The sequence below is a fragment of the Dromiciops gliroides genome, chromosome 2 (genome assembly GCF_019393635.1).
Source record: "Dromiciops gliroides isolate mDroGli1 chromosome 2, mDroGli1.pri, whole genome shotgun sequence".
In the NCBI taxonomy this organism is placed as follows: domain Eukaryota; kingdom Metazoa; phylum Chordata; class Mammalia; order Microbiotheria; family Microbiotheriidae; genus Dromiciops; species Dromiciops gliroides.
The window spans coordinates 262,647,819-262,663,677 of record NC_057862.1 but is presented as its reverse complement, the minus strand read 5'-3'; the positions used below and the strand labels follow the sequence as shown (position 1 = coordinate 262,663,677).

Here is a 15,859-nt window from a genome sequence, read left to right as displayed (position 1 = left end):
ACCCACTAGCTGCACACTAGGGTGCCTCCTTCTCAAGAGAGGAAAATAAAGAGCCTTTGTCACTTCGATGCTGAGTTCCCAAGAATTATTGAGAAAAAAAAAATGTATACTGGGTAAGAAATGGAGAGTTTGATCAGAATAGATTAGGTACATAATATATAAAAGCAAATGCACATAGTAGCCTAGTATTTGATAAACCCAAAGATCCCAGGTATTAGAACAAGAAGAACTCTATTCAACAAAAATTGTGGGGAAAAGTGGACAGTAGTCTTGTAGAAACTAGTTACAGACCAACATATCACACCATATACCATATACCATATACAAGCTTAAAATGAGCACATGATTGAGACATTAGCAAACTAATGGAATATTTTTTTAAATTACCAGTTAGGTCAATTCATAGGGAAAGAGCTCATGACAAAACAAGAGATAGAGGGTAAAAAAGCCCATTGTGATTCAAATGGAGCTATCCAACTATGCCTTTAAACCAAAATCATTAAGGCTTTCACTAAAAAGCCAATAATAGGCCCCAGTCCAAGCCTCAGTTGCTCATTGGGTTTTGATAGCTTAGAGTGAGTATAAATAGCAATTGTTTTCTGTTCCCAACAACTCTGAGGGTTTGCCCCTCCCAGATTCATACTTTTGTGATGGTAAACTAGGCCATCCTTTGTCTCAATTCTTACCAAGCCCTTAGTCACTGAATGGTCAATGCCATGCCATCATGCCACATCTCCTGTCTCTCTCTTGGAGAAGAGAAACACTATTCATTAATGGAGAAAGGTCATTCCATCAGCCCAGTCTCCTGCCTTTGAGGGAAAGGGAGTAATAATATTCCTTCAACTTACAACACTTCTTTCCTGTTGCTGAATTACCTAAAACCCTGAGAAACTCCACCTGAAAACCAAACCCTCATAAGAGTTGCCCATAGACAATGAAAACTCACCTGAACTCAATGATTAACAAACTCCTTCCCGCTATATTCTCCCTATTTTAGTGATTATGAACCCTAAACCATTATCATTCAAACCATGTTTTCTGTCCACCACTGCCCTACTCCTTATTGCCTTTGCCCTGAACTGAACAGTGTCTCTGAACAACTGAACACAAATGTCTCACCCTCCCACTGTGCTGTACAGGATGCCTGCTCCATAGGCAACAAACTTCCTTTCATATTAAATCTTTTCTTTCTCAATCCTTCCACCTTCTGACTCCCCCTAATGATACAACCTCCCTGACATCCTTTTCCAGGAACAGCCACAGTTTCACTCATTCCCTCCAACTCATTGGTTGAGGTGGAGGAGATGGAATACTCTTTGCTCCCCATTGCCACCTCCTGCCACCAGGTAGCATCATCACCAAAGTAAACTGTCCTCCTATGAGGTTCATTTAATTCACATCAATTCTCTTAACTACTTTCTATGGACCTCTAGAACATTCCTCATTTCCTCAATAAGTTTAGTGCCCAATTCTTTTCTTCTCAACTTCTGCCCTCATACATATGAATACTCCCTCCAACAAGCTAATCTCCTGGTTCCTCAATTTGCTCATCTTCCACCACCTATTCCTCCCACCCCACCTGAGCCACATTTGTGGTTGATATTACTATCACCAACAAATACACTACTTCTACATAGAACTTTGAAATTGCCTTATCTGATCAGAATTCCACCTCTCCTTCTGCCTTGCAACCTTTCATTTTGTTCTTCATCAATCCCTTAACCTCTCATTCTCTCCCCTATACTAGCTACACCCTCTTCCTTTCCCCAAGTAGGCCCCTTGATGACATCCTTTCAACCCTACAATAAATATCTATTTCCCTTTTCCCTTTATTATCACCAATCTTGTCCTACTAAATCTTGTGTTTGGATCATTCCAGCCATCTGCTGCCTTCTCTTCTACACAAGTGTAGGTGAACAAAACTGGAAAAAAAAAATCACAATACTATATTGACTGGACCCACTGCAAATTTATGTTACATAACTTCAACTGGACCCTTACTGAAAAGCAACTCTTTTATAATCTCCCTAAAGAGAAAACTATCCAATCCACAATAGTGGCTCTTCTAAATTATTTTATCCTTCTTCAAACATGCCCTCACCATTTTAGCTGAGAACCTTTCTTCATACTTCACTGTAAAAATTGAGGCTATTCACCAAAAGCTCCCTCTTCTCCCTTCCTCCTCATCATCTCAGATCACTTAGATACCTTCTGCCATGATTTCCTCCTTCACCCGTTTCACATACTGAAGTGGCCAAGGCAAATCCTTCTACACATACAAGTGATCCCATTCCATCCTGTCTTCTCAAATAGATTATCCTCTCCAATATCATCTCCATTCTCTTCCCTACCTTTAATTTCTCACTGTCTACTGGCCACTTCTGTACTGCCAATAAAAATGCACATGTTTCTATCATCCTCAAAAAAACCTCACTTAACCCATCCATCTTCCCCAGCTATCATCCAATATCTCTCCTGCCTTTTGTGGCTTGTGAGAAAATAATGGGGTTTTGGGGACTCAGACCACCCCACACACAAGCACGCACACACACACACACACACACACATACACAGGAACTCTGGCTGGTTTTGCAGGGCCAGTCCAGAGTCAGGAGAATTTCAAAGGAAATGTAGATCAACCTTCCTAACTAAAGGAAGTTAACTAACTTAAGACCACCTTCAAGTCATGTCAATGAATGGACTTGAATGCTACCAGCCAGCTTGGAGTGGTGTATAGGGACTGCCTCTCTTCCAGACCCGCAGGTAGCTTCTGCTCTCACAGGCACAGGAACTTCCTCCTTTTGGCCTAACACTCGTAGGTGAAGGTGCCTTTTTCCCTCCTCTCTCTCCCCTAGATCTTAGCTAGGCTTTCCTATCTTTCAAAGCCATGCACGCTCTCTTTAATATACTTTATTTAATATTTAATAGACTTTAATAAATACTTAATGCCCCAAAACTGGTGCAATAGCTTCTAATTTCTAAGGTTTTTTTTGTTTTGTTTTGGCAGGGCCAGGGTCACACAGCTAGGAAGTGTCAAGTGTCTGAGGCCAGATTTGAACTCAGGTACTCCTGAATCCAGGGCCGGTGCTTTATCCACTGCGCCACCTAGCTGCCCCTTAATTTCTAAGTAACAAATACATGATAAACCCCAGCTAATTGTCCCTACACTTGGGACAGTAATAGACTACCACATTTAATTTTACACGTCACAGACTAAATTCCTTAAGAAGGTCATCTAAAATAGGTACTTTCACTTCCTTTCCTCTCACACTCTTCAGAATTCTCTACAATCTAACTTCTGGCCTCATCATTCAACTGAAAATGCTCCCTCCAAAATTATCAATGACCTTTTGACATCTTCTATCTGCCCCCAAAGGACTTCCCTTGGCACAGGGCATCTAACATTCCCTGCTACCACTTCAAAGAAAGTTCTCCAGAAGAAAAGAGAAGTAAAGTGTTTTGATTCATACACCTAGTGCCTTCCATCTCCTGTTGGCCAGTGTTCCCTGAGGGAAGGCAGCAAGGATTTGGACCGGACATCTTCAATGACTTCTATCTCTGCAGGCACAAAGCAAATTCCATCTCCTACAGTCAGCCCAATCTCCCACCTGGAACTACAGAACCTTTGGTGTAAAGAGAAGCAACCTACCCTTTGACCATAGACTTTCCATTCCCTACTAGGCCTGTTTCTGGAGAAAACAGGAAGAGCTACACCCTTATCCAGCCTTTGGAGAGAAGAGGAGTTGTGATGCAGGAACTCCTACCTAATCATCTGACTATGAGTCTCCCATTTCATACTGTACTTACCTCCAGCCTGATCTCTAATTGATAAGTATGTATAGAATAATTTTATATACATATGTACGTACACACACACACACACCACACACACCTATTTATGTCTAATGGTAACCATCTCTAGGGCAGGGGGAGGGGAAAGGAAGGAAAAAAGAGAAGAAAAGAAAAATTTACATAACTTTACTGTATTGATTTGTAGTTTCATGTGCAGTCATCTTTCCTATTATACTGTGTTATAGAAATGCTTATTTTATTCCATAAACTAAAAATTAAATAAAGAAAAAAAAAGGAGTGACACCCATCACACTTGGTCATACCTTTCACATCTCAAGTGATTCTGAACATCTCTAGATTATCATTACCTACTCCCTGCTATCTGATTCTTCATTCCCATCCACCCTCAATTCTCTCATCCCAAAGTTTCATTCTAGCTCTTCCACAGTGCCCTTTAGAATACCATAGGAAACAAACTTCCCTTCATCCAAAATCTTTTCCAATCCCACTCCTGCATTCTATCAATCACTGAAATCTAATGACACAGCCTCCTTGGCCACCCTTTCCAGTACTGGCTGCACCTTCACTCTTTCCCTCCAGCTCACTGGTGAAGGCAGGGGAGTTGCCACTTCCAGGTTCTTTCCCCTTTCCTCCATCACTCAATAACCTCTTCCTTTGAAGTCCATGCTATTCATATGTACCACCAAATCAAAATCCTGGTAGCTGTTGTCTACAGATCCCAGGTCATTCCCCTTCCTTCCTCAATAAGTTAAGTACACAGCTCACCATTTTCCTCTCTTCCCTAACTTCTCCCCTTGTACTAGGAGACTAAGAACATCAACTACAGTTCTTCAACTTATTAACTTCCTTCCTATGAAGTTACTCTTCCACCCCACCTCAGCCACACTAAAAGATGGTTATACCCTTAATCTATTCTTTGTCCTCCACATGATTTTCAATCCCTTGACCCGTCAGTTCCCTCCCAGGCCATTTCCGCTTCACTAGCCATTCTCTCTTCTTCTCCCCATCTATACCCCTTGGTGAACGAATTCGATGTTATCAATTATGCCCCGCCAAGCCTCAGCTTTGGATCACTTCTACCATTTGCCATCTTCATTCCTATGTATATGCTGCTAAACAAAGATAAGAAAGTTATGCAAATTTTCTGACTGGGTCCACTACAAATTTATGTTACACAACCTCAACTGGGTCCTCATTGCTAATTAACAATCATACTACACGTCCCTTATCAACTCATAATTCAACTCTACACAGCAGCACTTCCCTCCTCATATTTCAAGGAGAGAAAAGGGCCCAGGACAGAGTCCTTGGGCCACCCACACTTAGTGGCCTGACTTGAATGATGATCCAACAAAGAAGACTGAGAAAGGGTAGGAGGACAGGTAGGAGGACAATCAACCAGTGTCAAAAAAAAAAAAGAAGAAGAAGAAGAAGAAGAAAGTATCAAGGATAAGAGAATAATCAATGACAGAGGTGCTATGAACTCCTCTCCCCTCTTCCTCATCTCCTATCACTCAGATACTCTGCCTCGTGGATCTACCTGCATCAGTCTCTTCCCAATCCTATCCATCTTCCATGCAGCCATAGAGTAAATGTGATCTTACTAAAGCACAGGTCCAATCATGTCATCACATTACTGAATACAATCCAGTGGCTCCCTATTGTCTCCAGGATCAAATACAAAAATATCTATTTGACATTTGAGACCATTGTAACCTAGCCCCCTCCTACAATTCCAGTCTTCTTACACCTTACTCTTTAATCCAGTGGCCTCCTGGCTCTTCTGGGAACAAAACATTCAATCTCTCAGCTCCAGGCACTTTCTCTGGCTGTTCCCCATGTCTGGAATGCTCTCCCTTCCTTAACTACCTACTAATCTTGATGGCTTCTTAAAGGAAGCCCAACTAAAATCCCATCTTTTACTAGAAAACTTCCCTAATCCCTCTTATTCTAATGCCTTCTTCTGTTAATTATTTCCTATTTACTGTATATACATATATGTGTATATATATATATATATGTATATATATATATATATATATATATATATATATATATATATATATTATATATGGCTTTGCATATATTTGTTTGCATGTTGCCTTTCCCATTAGACTGTAAGCTCCTTGAAGGAAGAGACTGGGGTTTTTTGCCTTTTTCCCCCTAGCACTTAGCATAGTACTTACTTAGTACATTGCAGTTAATAGATGTTTTTTGATTTATTAACATCTAATGGTATTTTCTCTGTTTTTATTCTTCTTCACCTCTCTATAACCTCTAACATTATTGATTATTCTCTTCTCCTTGATTTCTTCTTCTTCTTCTTCTTCTTCTTCTTCTTCTTCTTCTTCTTCTTCTTCTTCTTCTTCTTCTTCTTCTTCTTCTTCTTCTTCTTCTTCTTCTTCTTCTTCTTCTTCTTCTTCTTCTTCTTCTTCTTCTTCTTCTTCTTCTTCTTCTTCTTCTTCTTCTTCTTCTTCTTCTTCTTCTTCTTCTTCTTCTTCTTCTACACTGGTTGATTGTCCTATCTGTCTGACTACCCTTTCTCAGTCTTCTTTGTTGGATCATCATTCAAGTCAGGCCACTAAATATGGGTGGCCCAAGGACTCTGTCCTGGGCCCTTTTCTCTTTTCTTTCAATTTTATTTCACTTGGTGATTTCATCATCTCTCATTAATTACATTCTCTCCGCTGAGCCTTTTCTAACCTACTAATTAAGCCCTGCTGACCTCTAGTCTCAAATCTGCAACTATCTACTGGATGTCTCAAACTGAATATCTTGTAGGCATCTCAAACTCAATATATACAAAACTGAATTCATTATCCTCTTTTTTTCCCCCAAACCTTCCCCTTTTCTTAACTCTGTATTACTGCTGAGGGAACCACCAGCCTCCCTAGTCTCACAACTTAATTGTGATTTTCAATTCCTCACTCTCTCACTGACTTAATTTTACCAAGGCCTGATGATTTTACCTCTGTAAATATCTTGTATATATCCCTTTCCCTCCTCTGACACAGCCACCAACCTGCTGCAGGTCCCTATTATCTCATGCTTGAATTACTACAATTGACTGCTGACTGCCTCACCCTGCCACAAGTCTCTCCCCAGTCCAAGGATCTTAGGACCCAAGCCAGGATTCAGCTATCCAAATGATAAAGCACATGTCTGAAGATGTGTCACTCATTCTCTCTCTCTCTCTCTCTCTCACACACACACACACACACACACACACACACCCTCTCTGCCCCCTACAAAATATAAACTCCAGTGGTTCTCTATCACCTTCAGGATCAAATATAAATCCTCTGTTTGGCAGTCAAAAACCTGTATAACCTCCCTCCCTACCTCACCTCTCCTTCTAAACTTCTTAAATAATAAACCCCTAACAAACTCTGTGATGCACTGACACTGGTTTCCTTGCTATTCCTCAAATAAGACACTATATCTCCTAACTCTAGGCTGTTGCCTATGCCTGAAATGCTCTGAATCCTCTTTTATGTCTCCTAGCTTCCCTGAATTCCTTTAAGTTCCAGCTAAAATTCCACCTTTTACAGAAAGCCCTTCTTAATCCACCTTGGAAATTATTGGAAATTATTTCAAATTTATCCATTATACACCTTGTTTCTACATAGCTGTTTACCTTGTTTTGTATTTCCAGCTCTGCATACACTGCCACATAATAGGCATTTAATAAACCTTTACTATCACTACTGAACATTTTAAAAATTAAAAGAAAATTAACTGAATTGTAGATGAAAATAGATAATAAAAATGTAATAGTGAAGGATCTCAATATATCCCGTTCAGAATTAGGCAACCTAATGAAAAACAAACCAACAAATAAATAAGAAAGAAGCTAAGGGCCTGAAGAAAATTTTAGAAAAATTAGAGATGATACTAATTACTGAGTGGGAATAGAAAGAAACTGATATACTTCCAAGAAATTAATGGCACATTTTTTAAAATTGATCATGTTTTGGGGAATCATCAAAAAATGTAAAAAATGAGAAATAATAACATCATCTTTTGATCATAATTATATCATATTACTGATCAAATTTAGGGGGGGTTAATGCCATTGAAGATAGAATAAAAATTAATTGGAAACTAAACATTCTAAAGAACTGATGGATCAAGGAACAAATTACAGACAACAGAAAATTTCATCAAAGAAAATAAAAATAATGAGAAAACATACCAAATTTAATGAGATGCAGCTAAAGCAGTTCTGAGAGGGAAATCTATATCTCTAAAAGCAAGAAAGAACAAATCAATTAATTGGGCATGAACTAAAAAAAAAATTTTTAAACTTGAACAACAATATATCAAAAACCTTCAACAAAGCAAAGAAAGTAGAAATTTTAATATTTTTTAAAAGAGTAACAAAACTGAAAGCAAAGAATATTGAATACATAAAATTCCAAGGTAGTTTAAAAAAAAACTAGTAAAATAAACTATTAGGTCATCTATTTTAAACATAGCCACTGAAGAGGAAATAATGGAAATTAACAGAAACTCTTTTGCCCAAATAAATACTAACAACTGATAACGTAAGAAAAAATGAATACTCAGGGAAATATAAAATACCCAGATTAACAAAAGGAAATAGACTACTTAAAAAATTCAATATAAAAAAATAAATAAATTCAGTGTTGTGAGACTGCTGAGAGGGACATTGTGAGAACCAGGGCAGCTCCGCCCTGAAGAGAAAGCATGTGACTTGGCATTGGGAAGTTATGTCTATAGAACTGCTTATAGTCATGTCAATCAAAGCTATCAGTCAATTAGCTTGGAGCTGTGTGTGTGGACAGCCCTGTTTCCTGTTTCACAGAGGGCTTCTGAGAAAAGTGGCTGACGATCTGTCTCTTGTTGTCCGGGACTTCAGCATGGTGGCAGAACATCATATGAGCTGCTAGGGAAAGGAAAGGTTTCCTCTCTGACTATACCGAATAGATCTAAGCTAGGGTTTTCCAATCTATGAGAGATCTGTTCTCAACCTCTCTCTCTTCACTAGCTTCTAAGACACTTTAATAAATACTTAAAAACCTAAACTCTTGCTGAATTTATCAGTAAATCTTAGCTAGTTTCCCCCAAAAGACTGGGGGGAGGGGGCAGGTAAGGACTCACATTAGATTTTAAACATCACAGTTTGCAATAATAGGAAAAGAAGGCACCCATCCAAATCTCGTTCTATGGTGCAGATATGGGCTAGATACCTAAACCAGGGAAAGATGAAGCAGAGAAAGAAAAACAGACCAAAATCACTCTTGTGAGCATTGATAAAAAGTGTTAAATATTAGCAAATAGGCGACAATTATATATTAGAAAGGTTGTACCTTATGACAATTTTGGATTTATATCATGAATGGTTGGTTCAATATATGGGAATATAAAAATAATATAACATCTTAATATAGATAGTAAAAATGACCCTCATATCTTAATCTCAACTACGAGCCTGATAACTTAGCTCCATACTTGGCTCCTTAGAGACAATGATAAAATACCTTAACACGCTATCACTCTGTCATGTCCTCTATACCCCCAGTCATTCTGAAGACTTAGCTGTCATTGTACAGACTCTCTTTTCCATCCCTTATTGACTGTTCCCTTATTCCTATTCCCTCAACCTAACCCCTCCAACTTCCCACTCTAAAGCTCCCCAACCATTCCACTGTGCTCTCTGGAATTCCTGCTACAGAGGTAACAAATGAAGATGCCACCATAAACTTTTCCTTTTTCACTACTTTCAGCTTTGTGCATTCATTGAGATCTACCTCTCTCCTGATTACAGTGAAGCCAGGCTACCATTTCTAAAAGTAATTGTACTTTCATTCATATTTCTTGATTCACTCATCTTAGTGGGGGATTAAGAATATTTCATGATGCTCATTGCAACTTCCAGACTCTCCTTTTACCACCATGATTCCATAACCTCCCCTCCTTTGATGTTCATTCAATCCATATTTATCACCCAGTCAAGATTCTGGTAGCTGCTATCTACGGCGAGGATACTCTAGGATACTCTCCTTCCTTCCTTGAGTTCAGTTCCTGCCTCAAGTCTTTCTCCTCTTCCCAAATCCTAGGCTCATACTAGCAGACTTCAATATACATATTGATATTCACTTAAACAGCCTTATCTCTCATTTCCTCAGTTTACTAATTTCCCCTACACTCCACCTTAGCTACACAGAGATGGTCATACACTTGAGCTTGCCATCACCTACGAATGTTCAACTTCCCTTGTTCATAAACTCCAAAATTCTTTATATATGTTGTCATTTCACTTTTCCACTGTTTTGCAATCTGTTCTTCATCAGTCTACCCACCTTCAGTTCTTTCTAAGCCACACTGGCTACCATACTCTTCCCTTCCCCATCTTAACTCCCTAATGAACCATTTCAATTCTATATTCTCTTAAGTCCATTACTCCCCTTATCACTAATCTTGTTCACTGTTTCCACCTTGGATTTACTTAAACCATGTACTGCCTTCATTTCTATTCATATGCAACTAAATGAAGATGGAGAAAACCCAAAAACATGCTGAATTGGGTCCATTACAAATTTATGTTGTATAACCTCAACTGGGGCTTTACCACTGCAAGACAATTCTTTTACACATCTCTCATAGAATCATTCTCCATTCACCATAGCAGCTTTTCCCAACCTTTTTCTCCCTGCTCAAAACCCCAATGGCTTCTCCTCCTCAGCTAAGAATCTTGCCTCATATTTTACTGAAAAAAATTAAAGCCATTTCCTGTGAGCTCTCTTTTCTCCTACTTCATCTTACATGACTCAGTGTTTTCCACTGTCTCTTCCTTCAACCTCAACATATAAAAAGCCATGGCCCTTCTCCTTGCCAAAGCAAACTTTTCTACAGGCACACATGATCCCATTACATCCCATCCTCTCCATTCAATTGCCTCTTTTATCACCCCCACTCTCTACTAATCTTCAATCTCTTTTCATCTATTGGCTGTTTCCCTTCTGCCTACAAACATGCACATGTTTTTCCCATCCCTCAAAAAATCCTAACTTGCTTCATCATCTCTCTAGTACTTATTGTCCTATAATTCTTCTGATTCTACTTTCCTGAGTAAAAGGGTCCACTCTACTGAGATAAGTGCTTCACTACCTAGTTGAGTAACTTTTCAGTGCTTCTGCTAAGTAAACTTTTTTCTTTAACTGCTAAATGACCTACAAGTGTCACATTTCATTTCAATAATGAAAAAAAAAAAGCAACAGGAGACCCTGGTGTGAAATAAGTCACTTACTATATTCCTTCTCTTATATACCAACAAATTTCTGTTGAGGGTACTTTCATCCTTCTAGTCTCTTAGGTTCACAAACCTCCATGTCATCCCTGACTTTTCAGTCCCACTCACCTCACTTGGTTGCCAAATTTCTCCACGCACACAGCTAATACCCCTAGCTTAGGCTTTCATTACCTTTCACCTGAAATATTCAAATCACCTTCTTATTTATTTCCTGGTCTCAGGTCTCTCCCCTCTCCAATCCATCCTTCTCTACACAGTTGATAAAGTGATTTTTCTAAAATCTAGGTCTTACTAGTTGGTCACAGTCAGCTACCTATTTTTAATTTGTCATATTTTTAACATTATTTTTTTATATTTTGAGTTCCAAATTCTCTCCTTCTTTCTAGCCTCACACCCATCCTTTGAAAAGGCAAACAATATGATATCAACTTTATATGTGAAATCGTGCCAAACAAATTTCCATACTATCCATGTTGCCAAAAAAAAAAAAAAAAAGCAAGAAAAATACAGTGAACAAATTATACTTCAATTTAAAGTCAGAGTTCATTTGGTTCTCTCTCTGGAGATGGATAACATTTTTCATCGTGAATGGGCTATCATTCCTTTGGAATTGTCTTGCATCATATTGATCAAAGTAACTAAGTATTTCATAGTTAATTGTCATTACAATATTGCTGTAAATTGTTCTCCTGGTTTTGCTCACTTCACTTTACATTGATTCATATAGGTCTTCCCAGGTTTTACTGAAATCATCCCCCTCGTCATTACTTATAGCATAATAGTATTCCATACAATTATATACAATTTGTTCAGCCATTCCCCAACTGATGGGCATCCCCTCAATTTCCAATACTTTGCCACCAAAAAAAGAGCTGCTATAAATATTTTTTGTACAGATAAGTCCTTTTTCTTTTCTTTTTTTATCTCTTTGGGATATAGACCTACAAGTGGTATTTCTGGGTAAAAGAGTTTACAGTTTTGTAGCCCTTCAGACATAGCAGCAAATTGTTCTCCAAAATGAATGGACCAATTCACAATTGCATCAATAATGCATTAGTTTACCTATTTTTCCATATCCCCTCCAGCACTTGTCCTCTTTCTTTTCTGTCCAGTTAGTCAATCTGATAAGTGTGAGGTGGCACCTCAGAGTTGTTTTAATTTGCATTTCTCTAATCAACAATGACTTAGAGCACTTTTCCATGACCACAGATAGCTTTGATTTCTTCTTCTGAAAACTGCCTATTCACATCCTTTGACCATTTATCAATCAGGGAATGACTTGTATTCTTAAATTTTACTCAGTTCTCTACAAACCTGAGAAATAACACTTTTGTCAGTGAAATTTGCTGTACATTTTTTCTTCCAATTTCCTGCTTTCCTTCTAATTTTGGTTGAATTACTTTTGTTTGTTCAAAACCTTTTTCATTTCATGTAAGCAAAATAATCTATTACACTACCTGGGATTCTCTCTACCTTCCTTCATCCATAGATCTGACAGGTACATTTTTCCAGGCACCTCTAATTTGCTTATGGTATCACTCTTTATGTCTAAATCTTGTACTCATTTTGACCTTATCTTAATATACAGTATGAGATATTGATCTATGCCTACTTTCTGCCAGTTTTCCCAGCAATTTTTGTCAGATATTGAGGTCTTGTCCTAAAAGCTTAGATCTTTGGATTTATCAAACAACTAGATTACTTCTTAGAATCTCCAGATCTCTCACTGCTAGTACTTTCTGAGAAGATCATTGAGAAATCTGAGAAGATTTTGAGAAAAATGATCTCATATCTATTTTGTATATACATATTACAACCGCACATACACACAAACACACACACACACACACACACACACACACACACACACACCCCTTTCCAACTAGATTTTAAATTCTTTGAAGGCAGAGGATGTTTTGCTTTTTGTGATCTCTAGAACCTAGCACATAATATGTACTTAATAAATGCTTGATTCCAAACAAAGACTGCAACTGAATTTAATATTAATCTATAAATAAGTAAACAATAAGTACAAAACAAAATATCACTTCACTTAATCACTAAGATCAATGCCTGGGGGCAGTTAGGTGTCGAAGTGGATAAAGCACCAACCCTGGACTCAGGAGTACCTGAGTTCAAATCTGGCCTCAGACACCTGACACTCACTAGCTGTGTGACCCTGGGCAAGTCACTTAACCCCCATTGCCCCACAAAAAAAAAAAAAAAAAGATCAATGCCTAAACCAAGAAAGTACCAAATGATTAAATTGCTACACTTCATGATGAGTACTTTTACTTATAAATACTATCACTTACATCACAGTAAATGTACTATATTATTTGATCTAATCTTACCAAAAAACAAAATTTTTATTTTCTAAAATATAAAAGTACTTACTTCATTGGAGCCCGAGCATAAACCTGAAGCCAGTCAGGGATTTCTGCTGAATGGTATGGATTTGCTGGTACCAGAAGGGACTGGCTTCTTTCTGCTTGTTGGGGTTGATATGTTACAGGAGGAGGCTGATCATACCGAGGTACACTATAAAAAAGAGTTAACATTTATCTTTGCATAGGTCTTAAATCTGTTTAAAGTTATGATGAAAACTACATTAATTTTAACTATCAAATTCTTTACAAAGCTATTCAATGAATTCGTCAAGTAAATTTCTTGAACTTTCCTCAATGAAAAAGTGGATTTCTTATTAAAATTGATCACAGAATCTCAATGTTCATAATAAAACTGCCTTAAATGTGTTTTTAAGATTTTAAAATATTGTAATCTGGTAGACTTTTCAGACTGTAATAAAAGAAGAATGGATTAGATGAGTCTAACATCCCTTTCAGCACCAAAATTCTTTTGCTCTATAATTCCTATATATACAAACTCTTCTTAAATGACATATGAAAGAACTTTATTAAAGTTCCAAACTGTAAAGGCCTTTGGTGGAAAGAATTTTTAAAGTATTCTATTTTAAATTTAACTAACACCCTGTTAGAATTTAACTGGAAATACTCGTGGGAAGGATATTCTTTTTTTTTTAAGAGTAAAAAATTGCTGCCTTCAGACAGGAAAGAACTGATGAGTACTAGAATACAAAACTGCCTTACAAAGCTGTAAAATCCTCATCTTTTTTACCAGAGAGACACATAGGAGAAAGTGATAAATCACTAATAGATATCAGAAGTAGGGGGAAAAATATGTTAAGCACTGTCTCAAAAAAAAACCCAACAGCATAATATCTATAATTAAATAAAATAAAAAGGCAAGACTATTTAAATACAGGTTTCAAATGGTTATTTCAATAATACAAGGAAGAGTATTCTACATAACACACAGTAATCTAAATGTTAACAAAAAGGAGTGCTATTGTCATGTCAATTAAGTCTGTTCCTGAGACACTTCTAACAAAAAAGCCCGACATAGTAAGATTCAGTAAGAAGATTTCAGATCCCAAGTGTTGTGACCACTGAAAGTAGCTAATAAGCAAAGTAATTTTTAAAATAAAATCTTCATTTTAGTTTAAAATCTCCATTATAGAGTTTAACTCTATAAATAAAGTTAAGGACAAAAGTAAAATGCTCCCTACTTATTATGTTAAACTGTCTAAACTTCAAAAATCTTTAAGATAATTCAAAATACTTCCTTATATACCACAGATTTAAATAAGACTATAACATATAATCATCCTGTATAAGAAATACACACACAAAGAAACACTGGACAAAAGAAAAAAAATAATAAATATCATTGATACTCTACCTAGGAGCACATGGATGTCTATACTGTGCTCTCTTATTTTGATGATCTACATAATATACTCCAATTCTGATGACTCAACTCGTTCCCATCCTGGAGGAAGTCCCTCTCGCTCAAGAGGGTGGCTCCAATGAGTTGTGTTTGTGTTATGATCTATGTAGTATTTTCTTCCTCTGATAGTCCAGTCAACAGACCAGCCAGGAGGAAGGGGTGCATCTTCAGAACTGTGGTTTAAATTCCCTAAAGATGTAGCAACAACCTTCCCAATGGCTGAAAAAGTAAGAGAATTAGAATAATGAAATCAGTTTTAAAAGTACTCTATGAAAAAACATTTTCCCTGAGGAAAAAAAATGCCAGAATCACACTCATTATAAAGTACTTTTCATAAACCTAGCAAAATATTCATATTTTTATCATGTAAAAAGTATGAAGAGGGAAAAACTTAAGGCAAAATTTTACACTTGGTTGTTCATCATCACTGATTGCCATTAATTGGTTTTCACAAAGTTCTGTAGTCATGTAAATTACTAAAGAAAAAACATCAGAACAAATAACTCTAAGACCTATTAAAAGGAGGAATTTGCTGGCTGGTCTACTTTTTAAAAATGTCTATCATTCTCTTGCAACACTGATGATTTAATGAAACTATATATGATCTTCAATTGTTTCAAAAGTCTGTGATTCATCCTCCAAGAACACAGGTAACAACCTTTCTGTGCCTTGATGAAATTCAGTGCTTGAGGAAATTTATCACCTGGTGAACAACCTTCCATATTGCCATTTATAATTTTAGCGGTTAGTCCTCAGACAACAAACAACATAAATAGTTTATCTCCCAGATTTTGTACTCAATTACATAGCTTTTGAAATCACATGATTATCTCTATGCCTTCTGGGCTTTCAGAATAGAGAACACTGGACTGAAATAGTAAAAATTAATATAACTCTGGTTCTTAACTCATCACTTTAAAATAATATAACTATCTATTTAGGGACCTCAAAGAAAGTAGA

General features: G+C 37.2%; 1 protein-coding gene across 1 annotated transcript in view; it reads right to left on the bottom strand.

Moving 5' to 3' along the window:
* Positions 1 to 15,859, bottom strand: part of SAV1 (salvador family WW domain containing protein 1) — a 77,604-nt gene that overhangs the window by 27,880 nt on the left and 33,865 nt on the right. The window contains 3 exon segments of the mRNA XM_043982039.1: positions 13,487 to 13,630; positions 14,852 to 14,915; positions 14,918 to 15,118. Coding sequence (XP_043837974.1) covers positions 13,487 to 13,630; positions 14,852 to 14,915; positions 14,918 to 15,118 — 409 coding nt within the window.